Below are 13,035 nucleotides of genomic sequence, written 5' to 3'. Positions count from 1 at the left end.
AGCCCTTAAGCCCACGGTTCAGTGGCTGGGATCCTGACATCTTGGGTCCCGCTCAGTGCCACCAGCACCTTTCACCCAAGTATGTGCAGACAGCCACATCTCGCTCCCTCTCTGCACATGATTCAACCCCCGTGTGTAGCAGCAAAGAGCAACTGAGGCACACACAATGATGACAGACACAGGACATAGCGATCCCACCCTCTCCACAGCTCTTCCTCCCCTTAGATCCAGCTGGGAGTGGATCACCGTGACGGCTGCTGTAGGGGGTTGAACGTTGTGGTTGCAGGCTGGGTGCACTGCCAAGGCCAGGGGCGCTTTGCATTCCTCTATCTCCTTACCTGCCTCTGCCCCCCAACTGCAAGGGTTCTTTGTGTGCCTCCTTTCCATCCCCTCCTCAGTTCAAAGAGCCTTTGCAAAACCTCCCTCCCTTGTTCCAGAGACTCTCTGGCCGGAAACTCAGGAGACCTTCCTCTGCCACAGGCCTGCTGCATGGCCACCTGGAAAATGGGGGGAAATGGTACTGCCCTGCTTTGGAAATCTCTTCATAAAACTACTTGATATTAACAGGTTAAACACAGAAGAACACACACAGGTATTTCCAGCATTAATGCAATTACACTTTTATCCGTTTGCATGCAAGGAGCACTAACAGGATCATATCACTTCTTTATGGAGTCATAAATGATGGGTAAGCTCGACAATGCTGCCTATCATTTCCTGTTGCTGGGTAGTTTCCCATTCATTGCATGCAAAATCCTTTTATTTTGATATTGCTATGACTTTCTGCAACACCTGAGTGTGTCTGTGTGTACTGTATATATAATTCCAATATGTGTATGTGTGTATTTATATATAAATACACACATATATGTATGTGAGTATATGTGTATGTATTCATATATCATTCCTATATGTGTGTATATTTACATATAAAGTCCTATGTGTATTTATATACAATTCGTGTGTGTGTGTATGTGTTTTATATATAATCACTAGGCGTGTGTATGTGTGTGTGTATTTATATACACTTCCTATGTGGATGTGTGTGTATGCATATATAATTCCTATATGTGTGTGTATTAATATATAATGCTGTGTATGTGTATCTATGGATATGTAATCCTATACATATGTATGCATTTTATGCATATATATTTTTATATAATCGTATATATGAGTGGGTGCGTGCATGCTGTTGCTCCTGTGATAATACTTACTACCAGATACACATCTCCTGGGCTCCTCATTGGTAATCCCCTTGCATATATAACATAGTTCATGGTTACAATTGTGGAGTGAGCTTGTGGTTACTGCCCAGGGTTTTGCTCTCAGACATTTTCACGTGAATTCAGAGTCACCCCAATTTCCCTGGGATTACCCCGTTGTAGGGGCAGATTTCAGAAAGAATTGCAACAACAAATTCCCACCCCCATCAGTTTAGAGAAAGGGAATGGTTGTGGTTTGCCCACAGCGACTGAGACAGCTGGTGTCAGGGATGGGATTATTCCTCATTTCCAGCTTGGTGCTCCAACCCTTCTCCCTTACCTTTCCTGACCTCCCAAAAGCAGCAACATTTGTGATGTTAAAGCATAAGCAGTGATAACATCTTAATATTTAGGACAGGTTGGTAATGCTTAGCATTTCTATTTGGGCTGTGCGCTTACTAGAAAACTGACTCGTCTCAGAGGGCTGGAAAATGCGGATGCTCTGCTTCCTGAAGACTGCCCCCAATATCTTCTTTAAGTACAACCTGAACCGCTTGTTCACAAAGGCATACAGGAGAGGATTGAGGCAGCTGTGAACAAAGGCGAGGCTCTCGGTGACTTGAATAGCATAGTCCAGGTGCTGGCTGGTTTCGCAGTCCTTAAACACATGAAGGTCTTGCAGAGAGTGAAGAAACAGGGTGATGTTATAAGGGAACCACAGGACAAAGAAAACAGTTACCAGAATAATGACAAGCTGGAGAGCTCTTTTTTTGCTCGGGGACTTATACGTGGTGAGGACACAAGCGATGCGTGTATAAAAAAACACCATGCAGAGGAATGGGAGGAGAAAGCCCAGCACGTTCTGCAGAAATCGGAGGGTAATCTTCCAGATGGAGCTGTGCTGGCTGTAGTCATGGTTGCACACCAATTTCCCGTCATGGAGCTTCTCCACGTGCATTAAGACAGCATCGGGAACAGACAACAGTATGGAAGCAATCCACACTGCTAAAGGGACAAGGAAACACTTTCCTGATGTCCTGGAGTTTCTACTGGACCACGCATGAACGATCTCCAAGTACATATCCAGACTCATGCAGCTCACAAAGAAGATGCCACTGTAGAAGTTCATGGTGTAGATGGTACTAAGGATCTTACACAACACCGTTCCAAACACCCATTCAGAAGCTGCATGCGTAGCCCAGAAAGGAAGCGTTGCCACAAAGAGAAGGTCCGAAATGGTCAGATTTATCAGGTACACCTCCGTCATCCTCCTCTTCTTAGTGTACTTGAGGAGGATGATAAATAGGAGAAAGTTCCCAACTAACCCAAGCAAACACACCAAACTATAGAGCACTGGCAGGAACACTTTGCCGAACGACACAACGTTTTCTTTTCTGCACACCAAAAATTGACTATAGTCCTCCTCTTCTGCATATTGATACTCATAGTCGGTCATGTTGAGAGGAATTTCCACAAAAAGTGTCATAGCAGATGTAAAAGCCATTGCCATTCTTGAGATATCCCTGACTCAATGGCCTTGTGTCACATTCAGAAATTAAAAGGGAAGAGGATCATTTGAAGATGAAGAGTCCACTGCAAAAGGTCTATGGATCCGCAAGCGGAAGCTGAGCTGAATGTGCTAAGTATTATGGAGTCGTCTACCTCTAGCTCAGAGGGTTGAGTCTAATGTTGTTACCCTTGGATAGCTGCCTCAAAGTTTTGGTCCCATCAAAAAAATCCCTGCCACCCAGGCTCGGCAGAAGTGTTGAAGACTCAACGACCCTGGAAGAGGGGCTATCCTCTCATCTCTTCAAGTGCTAACTTCAGGTGGGTTTTGATAGCCCACTTGTGCTTGACCCTCAAACCGGTGTGTCAGCCCTCCAAGCCCCCAGTTGCTTACAGCCACTTTCCCAGAGTCCCACCAAGGTTATTGAATCACTGGACCTCTAATTTAATCCTTTGAGGACAACGTGGAAGGAAACAAAGAGCACGGCCTTTCAGCAAAGGACTGTTTTAACCACTGAAATGTTGTTACTCTTTAAAGAACTCAAGAGTGATCGAGTGTCCCATCAGGGTGGGTCAGTGGGTTGAAGCATAAAATCCTGGACTCCGGATCAGCTTCTTGATGCCTTCTCCGTGCTGGGTCCACAACCAGATGTCAAGTGCCTTTGTGATCAGGGCAAGGTCTGGCAGAAAAGAAAGTAAGTTTAGCTTGGGAAAACCATGGCAGGCATTCAACGATGTAGGTTCGGGTTTTGGTTTGCTCTGTTCTGTCCTGCTGGCAAACCCATTGTCAAGCACGTGCAGTTGAGGCCTCGTTTAGAAAGGCCTGGAAGGGGTGAACTTTTAATTTTGGACCTACTTTTCTGTGCGTGATGCTTGAGCTTTGATGATTGACAGGTGTGTGAGGGGACAACCCTAAGGTAAAAGTGAGAAATGAGAGCTATTGAGTGAAAGATTGTAGCAGTTTGAATGAGTGGCAGCAACTGTCACCAAGGAGACTGGAATATTCAGTACGTGACTGGAGGGTGATGAGGTGGGAGTTACCAAGCCCCCATGGATATAAAATCACATGGCAAAAGGATCTGTGTGTGTGTGTGTCTGTGAGCCTCGGTGGGCACATCTACATGAGACACTTAATGCGCAGTAAGCTAATTCTACTGTGCATTAGTACACCACGGCAAAAACCATGCTAATGCACAGTAGAATTAATCTACTGTGCATTAAGTGTCACAAAAAGACCAGGCACGATTGCTATAGCACATTAGCACCGGCTACCACGCATTTATGTAATACCTCATATTAGAGGTACTAAACTTAATCTGCAGTAGCAATGGTGCATTAATGCATGTGTAGACGTGCCCAGTGTGCCTCTGTGTGTGTTTATGCACACACTTGGGTCTGCATAGAAAGGATGCATAAGAGTGGTGCGAGGCGTGTGCTGTAGGCTTCAAAGTTGTATGTTGCAGGTGTGTGATGTTATGCTGAGCTGTACAATGTAGTTGCTGCGGGTCAAATGTTTGGTTTCTGTGAGAGTGGCTAGGTCAGTCCAGGGCCAGGCCAGCAGTGCAGTCAGATGCAGGGTCTGGACCGAATTTTCAATCACTGTAGTGAGGGAGTGAGCAGTATCTCCCAGCAGCTGATGACACCAGTCTCACCAGAGTCAGCTAGATAGCTACAATTCAGTATCAAAGTGATCAGTGAAAAAATAAAGGCATAAAAATAAAGTATAACTCATTCTTCAGTGCACAAAAACCAGTTTGAAAATGGCTGAAACTGGTTTGAAATAAACCTGGTTGAACGTAGTATCAGAGTTAACTGATTTGGGTCAAACCAGTTTATGTAGTGTCTGTCCCAGAGCCCTTCCTGGTTTAAGTTAAATCAGAGTGCTTTGCAACCTTGAGCAGGGCTCTGCTCTCTGCTCCAGCCCAGCAGGCCTGGCCCCTCCCCTCTGCTCCCTGGCCAGAGCTCCAGCAGAGACTGCAGGTACAATGGTGTCTGCCTGGTTTTCTCCTGCTCCCCTCTCCCCCCACCACTCCCTGCTCAAGCAGGGATCCCCCGTTCTCTCTGCCTTGCACAGATACCTCTCAGCATTAGCCAGAAAACCACATGCTGGCTAAGGTTCATGCTGTAGGAGATGGGACAAAGGCAGACAGGATAGTATCAGCTTAGAGCTTTGTGGAGTTAATCAGCAGGTAGTTGGTAATGTCCCTCCATTCTTTCCTTAGAAGTTGTTTAAGAAGAGCTTGAAGGATGTTGTTTTGTTTGATGCGTTGATAACTGCTAACAACTTCCTGTGTAACTCAATACTCTGTTATCAACAGCAAGGGGGGGATCACCTCCCTAATCAGAGCATCCTGCCAGGGTCTAGCCATGCCCTCCCTACACTCAGCACTGTGAAAGGGAAGGGAGGGCTCCTCTTGCACCCCCCAGCTTCTAGCCTGAGCCACTGCAGGCATGTACCTGCATTTCCTCAGTCCAGAAGGGATGTCTGTTCAGCCTAGCCAGGTTAACTAACTTGCAAAGATTGAATCAATTCAGGCTGAGGCTTTTTGAACGTCTGACCCTAGCCCAAATGCCCAGGCAGCCTCAGGTCTGGGACTCCGGTTTGCTTGCAGACTGCAGAGAAATTGATGGAGGCAGCTGGACTAGGTCTAAGGAGACCAGAGATGGGAGCTGTGATGGCCCCCACTTGCCACCCCCCCCTTCACCCCTCCCCTGCTGGCTACAATGGGCTTTATGACTTAGTGCCTGTGGGAGCTGACAGTGGAGGGGGCTCCCTCAGAGTGTGTGGGGACAGCTGCAGCAGCAGGTCAATGTGGTTGGGTGGGAGGGGACAGACCAAAGATGAACTATAGTGTCCAGCCAAAAAAAAAGGGAGGGACCTGATGCAGCTGGCTAAGACCATGATGGAGCCATGGGATGCTTTGACTAGGCAGCCTGTATCCAGCACGTGTCTCTCCACCCTTGATCCCCTGAAGGCAGTAGTCTGAGCTCATTTTCCTGGAGCTGGGGAAATAAATAACTATTTCCTTTAAATCACAGCCATCAACTTCAGCTCACTGAAGAGTGACCTCAGCATCCCCAACCAGATCCCCACCCCTTCCACAGACCCTATGACAGCTGGATGAGGCCTGACAAGACAACACACCCCAGCCCTCACCACTAGCAACAGGAAGGACGAGCCCCTGGGGAGTGGTCCAGGGAGAGCAGCTATCTTGGGCATGTGCCCTCAAGAGTCTTCCACAGGGCTCTCCACAGTTGGTGGCCAAGGCTACCCAGGGCCAGAATGGCACCTCTTCCCTCCCAGCAGCCTTCCTCCATCACTTCTTCATTGTCCTGTACTTCGACACAGGCCACCACGGACATGTTGGCCATGTACCATAATGTAGCAAGGTCGTGCTCCCTGGTAGCTACTGCATCCCTGCACTCAGTGGAGAGATCCCCTGCCAGACCCATCGTGAGGTCACCCACAGCTGTGGTTCACTTGGCATCACAGCCAGATCCATCTGCTGTGTCTGAGAGCAAGTCCCCAGTCTCTACCCTCCGTACGGAGCCTGCACACTCACCCCAGAGGGTCCCTAGCCCACTCAGCTGTATCTGCAACACAGCTACACCACCACGGCCAGAGGGAAGGATGCTCGTGGAGCTGTGCTGCCTCCCTAACCCTAACCCAAGCACCCTTTCAGGGGAAGATACCCTCCTCACCTAACAGTCCTGCATATCTGACAGCCCTGACCATGCCTGTCATTGCCAGCTCAGCAGCCCCCATGTGTTCAGAGAGCAAGCCCACACCCAGGAGGATGGCAGAGTCCTTCCCTACAGGAGCAGCCATGGGTAGCTGTTCTGCCGTCAGTAGGACCTGCCGACCTGAGCTGGCATAATCTAGAAACAGATGTTGCCAAATGAAGCACATCAGCCATTCTGGGATGCATCCCCACACATGATCTGGAACCATGTATTGCCTGTTGTCCTGCCCATTCAGCTTGTGAAATAAAGGACAATGTGTTCCCCACTTCCAGAGATGCTTCCCTGGAAATGCTTGGGGCACCTGAAGATGGTCAGGGGTGTGGCTCTGGAAATGGGGAAAGCCAGGATGCTTCGGTACAGTCCTTGCGCTGCGACTGACAATCAGCAGACTGGTGGACCACACCGGAGTGTCCCAGCTTTTCCCGCTTACAGAGATGTGTCCCTGGCAGTCTCTAAAGCATGCCTCTGGAAGTGGAGCAAGTCAGGTTTCTCTGCGTACAGAGATGTGCCCCTGGCAATCTTTGGGGTGAGTCTCTGGAAGTGGAGCACCCTGGCGGTCCCCCATGCCCAGAGATGGGCCTTGGGAATTGCCGAGGGCATGTCCCTCAGCAATTCATCTCTGAGGCACTGCTTGGGCTTCAGGGGCCTGATCCTGCACAGGAGTTCCCGCGGTGTGCAGGACCAGGCCCTTCAAGTGCCAGGAGCCCATCCCCACAGCAGAGGCAGAATTTGGGAAACTCCAGCTGCCAGCCTCCTGCCATGAAGCAAATAGACATTTGCTGCAAGAAGGCAGCACAATAGTGCCTTTTGTCATAGCCAGATAAGGGCATGACCAAAGGTCTGGATGTCTATCTGCTGTTGCGTTGTGCTGCTATAAATATGTTTATGGCAGCACAAAGGTGATATCTGTTTCCACCCTCACACCTTGCCTGGGAATGTCAAATCAGCAATGCGGGCTGAACTGGAGCCTGTCTATACCTCCTCCCTCCTTCCCTTCTTTCCGTCCTCTAACCTACAGACACTCTTCCATGCACAGCCTTCAGCTAACTTTATCCATCCCCATTAGCAGAAGCTGCCTCAGCTTTTAGTGCAATCCTTACTGCAAACTCCTTACCAAGGCCAAGGTGACTGGAAAGCAAAGCCCTCCACTAATATTATGTAGTGTTACATCTACTTGTACTAGAGCTCAGAAGAGGAGAGGCTCCCAAATAGTAAGTATGCTGCCACGTGAAGACTGCTTGTGAAGGGGCATCTTGTGCTTGCTGCTGCTTCCAGGAATAAATATGCAGAGGGACTGCATCCTCCTAAGTTGCTCCCTTCCCCAGGTATGTGCAAGGTGAGGAATGGTCTCTATAGCTACACATGTGCTACCTCATTGGTGTGTCCACAGATGGACACCCCCAGCTTGTCTCACCTACCTGATCCAGTTCGCAAGCACAAAACCCAGAAATGAGGTAGGGCAACTGCCCACAGAGCTGAATTTCAGCACGTGGAAAATAGAGGGCTCAGAAACAGGCAGTGACCCTCTACCCTTCCTCCTCAGTCCCCAGCTTGGCTTCACCACTGCATTTCAGGAGGGTGGTAAAGCACCAGAACGGGCTACGTAGAGAGGTGGTGGAATCACCAGCCTTGGAGGTTTTTAAGGCCCAGCTCAAGAAAGCCTTGCTTGGGATGATCTAGTTGAGGCTGGCCTTGCTTTGAGTAGGAGGTTGGACTAGATGTTACCTCCTGCAATCCCTTCCAGCCCTCATTTTCTGTGATTTCCAGTTTTAGAAGGTGTGAAAGGGCTAAGATGGGCAGGGTATGTTCAGGGTATGCTCTGCAAGTAGGATGGGCAGCATCTGTGTGTGGCACACAGCAGACTGGAGAGGGGACAGGCAGCACGGTAGCAGATGGGGCAGGAAGCAGTAAGAAGAGCAGCAGATCAGGCAGGGGAAGGGCATTAAAGTGGTGTTTGGCCAGGCTGTGAGGGTAATGTATGGCATGCCTGCCAGAAAGGTTGGTCCCCACTGGTGCAGACATGTCCTGTGTGGGCAAGTGAGGGTGACAGGGAAGATGAGATGGTCCCAACATAAAGCCAATTGAAGTCTTATTAACAGCCCAACAGGGCGCATGGGTTCTGAGCCAGGATCGAAACTCGCCCTGCTTGGGATTCAATGCCACTGGCAACAATAAAACCATAAGACAACCTAAAACTCACAAACTTGGATGATTGTTGGATTGAGCCCGGAGCAAACTGTGCCGCTATCAAGAACTACTCCCGTGCTTGCAGCTATCCTCCTCTCACTGCAGGCCAACTCTCGAGTCCTCCCACATATCCAGTCTGCATCATGCCTATTCCCTGAAGCAGCCCCCGGGTGTCCCAAATAGTAAGTATGCTGCCACGTGAAGGCTGCTTGTGAAGGGGCATCTTGTGCTTGCTGCTGCTTCCAGGAATAAATATGCAGAGGGACTGTATCCTCCTAAGTCGCTCCCTTCCCCAGGTATGTGCAAGGTGAGGAATGGTCTCTATAGCTACACATGTGCTACCTCATTGGTGTGTCCACAGATGAGGTACTCAGGGACTGAGTTTTGCAAGGTTGTGGCTGGGGTTTTGAGTTTTGCAAGTAAACACTGTTGGGGTTCTGCGACAGGTAGTTCCAAGAAAAAGAAAGAAGAAAAGAAAGAAAATAAACTTGCCAAGCTAAAAAAATCGCCTGTTTCGGAGCTGCTCCTGCTGACTCATAAAGGAAATGGTTTGTTTTCTGTTCAAGAAAATATTTTTATTCTTTTGAACGAAGCCAAGGGCAGTTTCCAAAGCAAAGAGCTTTTGGGAGGGGAGAAATGGAATATGTCATTCCAGGAGCATGAGTGCACAAACCGCCTGATGTAAAACACATGTAAAACATGACTCCCCTCTCCCTAACAAGTGCCCCCACCCTGGGTACAGAGCAAGGTTCCCTTCTACTTTCTCTCTTTCTGCACCCGTGGACCTGCACTTGTGTGTTCCCCAGGATCCAGAATCAAGAGGAGAGGTAGAGGGTGCTCCCACCAAGCCTCTAGCCTGGTGCTGAGGGTACTCTGGGAAGCAGGGCATCTGGATTGGAATTGCCTTAGAAACCATGTTTTCCACTTCCCAGCTCAGACTAGTGGGCAAAAGACGACTGGCAGCACTGCCACCAGCAGCTTATATCCTGGAGAGCCATGAGTCAGACCCACTGTGCCGAGCTGTAAGCATGTGTACTTCTTTAGGGCACCGCTGTGTTGGGACCCGTCTGACCTTTGCCTCACCCCCTCGCTTGCTTGTGTGACAGGCTAGCTGGTAGTGATTTAGCCCAGTGGTTTTGAAGGGCTTGGGGTTCCCTTTCATCACCCATCAGGCCCCAGAGACTCACCCTCATGTCCCCTGATTGCTCCCTTGGGTCACCTGGAGGGGGATAAAAGGGGCAGCATGGGCTGACTCAGGGGAGACCAGTGAGGCACCACAAGGAAGGAGCCTCACAGACCAGAGCCAACGGGGCAGGAGTAGTGCCCCGGAAGAGCCTGAAGGAGCAGGACTTGCAGGCAGCAGTGGGACCCTCAGCAGCGCGGTGTGCGGCCGGCAGGAGAGGCTCCCACTGGGCTCCAGGATCCCCTACGAGAGGCTCCCCAGATCCAGCAAGGACCTGAGGGGTTCCCAGCTCTGCTTCCAGCTCCTCCAGCAAGAGGCCATGCAGCTCGACATGAGGCCAGGGGTCCGGGAAGGTCAAGACCCCAGCAGTCCCACAGCTGGTGACTGTGTGGTAGAGTTTCTGCCCCCCCCCCATGTGGGAGAGCTGAGTTCAAGTCCTAGCTGGGATGCCTTGGGGTGAGTGAAGTGACAGGGAGAAATTCTTGTTGCAGTGGAAAGTGGTCACTGTGTTTTCCCCCTTCTCCAGGTACCTAAGTCTATACTCCTTGATTGTTTGACATTTTGTATTTTGTACCTTGTATATTTTGCCCACCAGCATTGTTTGCTCTGCTGTCTGTGTTTCATATTTTGTTAACCCTGTCTTTTGTCAACTGGATGAATATGTCTACAATTGTAAGTGTCTAACCTTTGTTGAATCCTGCCTCTCAGGGCGCCCTCTATACCCCCTGGGTCATACTAGTTATGTTCCCAGTACTGTTCTCTCATTAAAAGGTATATGGTTAAGTCCCCACTGGTGGTCTGGCTCTGCTCTATAGGGGGAGGAGAGTCCCTACACCTCCCACAGTGCTTGTGCACCTGCTCTGATCCCTTCAATTGGAGAGGGGGTACTTCTTGGAGTACTGCCCAGGTTACACTTGCCATACCTTGATGTTTTGGTTTTCTTGGGGAAGTTAGATGATCCCTTGGGCAATGGTCCATCTGGCTGGGCCACTGGTTCTTCTGCAGGGCTCTACTTCCCCTACACCTGGTCCCTTTGCTCTTTGGTCTGTGGTGAAAGATTGTCACCCATGAATGCTGCATGCCCATGGAGGCTGGGGGCGCACAGCGAGCTCCTGCAGGTGGGAATGTAGCAGAGGCAAGTGGGGACCTGCCACAGGCAGCCACAACATTGTTGACGGCAGGGAGGGAGGAAGGGTGGTGAGCGCTGGCCATTGGTCAGCGACCACCTGTAGAGGCAGCCAGCAGCGGCGGCAGCAGCCAATAGAGATTATGGACTGCCCACAGATGCCGCCAGTGGTGTTGGTGGCAAGGGAGGGCAGCTGCAAGTGGTGACCACCTGAAGGGGGCACACTGCTATGCTCTGGAGGTGCATGTGCACCCGCACGCACCCCCTATGTGTCGCCAATGGTCCTACATTAGGGTTCCTGTCTGGGGCCTCTCTCTCTGGGTTCCCTCCATATTCCTTATGTCTTTGGTCAACTCCTCTGGTCTCTTCCCTCACAAAATCAATATTCAGGTGTTAAGTTGATTCGTTATTCATACACATAACATTAGGCACACTCACTCGCAGAGTCCCCAAATTACTTCCATTAGTCTATCAGTTAATTCATTTATGGATTTCCCATTTGCCTCCCCAAATTGATTCAAAACCTATAATTAGTTTACTTTGTGCTTCCTAATCATGCCTATAAATTCATTCATAAATTAATTCCCTTCCTATTTCTTGGTCGTTTCTATAAATTCATTCACAGTCCATAAATTCATTTCCTTCTTGTTTCTTGCCTGATCCTGGCAATTTTTTTGGAGTATCTCTCAGATTCATTCATGTCTGGCCTCCTGACTGCCTGCCAGAATCTGCTCACAATGCCCCGCATTGCTGCGCCTTCCCCGGGTGCCTCGGGTATGGATGCCACCTCTGCCCATGCCCAGAACTGGCAGACTGGCCCCTTCCTCACCCAGCTGCCCGCTGCACTTATCTCTCTCTGTCAGTTAGATCTTCACTTAAGGCTTGTCCCAGCTTCTGTGGGATTCATTGGTTTGGCCACCCAGTCCCACCTCTCCATGCGGATTGTACAGCTCTCTGCCTGTGGTGTACTCGCCCCTTTCCAGGGGACGCCAAATGCCAGCCCATCTTCTGGCTCTCTCTTAAACTGCCCTGCTGGTCCACTGGGTCAATAAGGATGGGCTCCTCTGAGTACATGACCCTGTGCCCTAGGAGGCCTGCCCCATCCGCAGGTTGTCCCTAGACCTTTTTCCTGATGCACCTACGGCCATGTGGTCCCCCCCAGGCATGCTCAAGTGAGTTCTCTCCCAGCTGGGACAGTTTCTCGGGTTCATAGCAAGGGGTTTACCCCATTTCCTGCTTCACGAGTGTTGCCTGTTGGTTTGCCATAAAATATTTCTGTGCTCAGTGCCTAGGTCTGGTGCAGTCAAAGTCCAGCCTGAAGGCCAGATAGGGCCTGTGGTGCACTCTATTTCCCAGCAGCACCTGCCTGTGTTGCTGCAGCCAGTGACCATGGAGACCCCAGAAGCACCGGGGCCATGACAGCACAGGGCCAGGGTTTCCATGGAGACTGGCCCCAGCAGCACTGGCAGGGCACCCAGCTGGGCAAGGAGCTGCTCCGGGGCTGGGATCTTGCAGCAGTGACGGCAGTGCAGTGCAGCTGCGATCTGCTGCCTGCATGCCCCAGTTTTGGCCTTGACTTCCCCAGGAGTATTGGTGATTGAAAAACTGCTTGTGGATGTAAGGCTTGCTTTGACTAGGAGTTGGGGGAGAAGGTTCTGGGCTTCGTGAGCTCTTGACTCCGATGATATCATGGCCTATTTCACTGAGCGGAGCAAGCTCAGTAGAGATCCTAGCAGTGGTGCAAACTGTAACTATAGTGAGCTGCTCACCTTCTCAGGTGATTTGATAGTTGATTGCTTATAAGGTTGATTGATGCATGACTGGCACTGCTCCTGGCCAATTAATTGCACATTCAAGTGATTGGCAGGCATGGTGGGACCACTAAGAAGGAAGGAGTTTGCACCTGTGGGTCTGTGTGTGGTGTGTGAGTGTGGGCATCACTTGGTGTGAGTGTGGGCATCACTCCACCTCTCCCTCCTGGGGAGGAGGCTCTTCTCAGCCAGGCTGGCTGACCTGCTCCACCGGGCTTTAAACTAAGCCCACTGGGGGGTGGGGGGACTACTGCTACTGCTGGCCCGCTGAGC

At 50.3% G+C, this 13,035-nt stretch overlaps 1 protein-coding gene across 1 annotated transcript in view; it reads right to left on the bottom strand.

Moving 5' to 3' along the window:
- Positions 1-1,088: 1,088 nt before the first annotated feature.
- ACKR2 (atypical chemokine receptor 2) overlaps positions 1,089-13,035 on the bottom strand; it is a 13,845-nt gene continuing 1,898 nt past the window's right edge. Inside the window, exon 2 of the mRNA XM_019529319.1 lies at positions 1,089-3,391. Coding sequence (XP_019384864.1) covers positions 1,615-2,715 — 1,101 coding nt within the window. The 5' untranslated portion in view covers positions 2,716-3,391 and the 3' untranslated portion in view covers positions 1,089-1,614. The remainder of the gene's footprint in view (positions 3,392-13,035) is intronic.

Source organism: Crocodylus porosus, unplaced genomic scaffold, assembly GCF_001723895.1.
Source record: "Crocodylus porosus isolate Cpor-Errol unplaced genomic scaffold, CroPor_comp1, whole genome shotgun sequence".
Classification (NCBI taxonomy): Eukaryota; Metazoa; Chordata; order Crocodylia; family Crocodylidae; genus Crocodylus; species Crocodylus porosus.
This window is presented reverse-complemented; position numbering and strand designations above follow the sequence as displayed.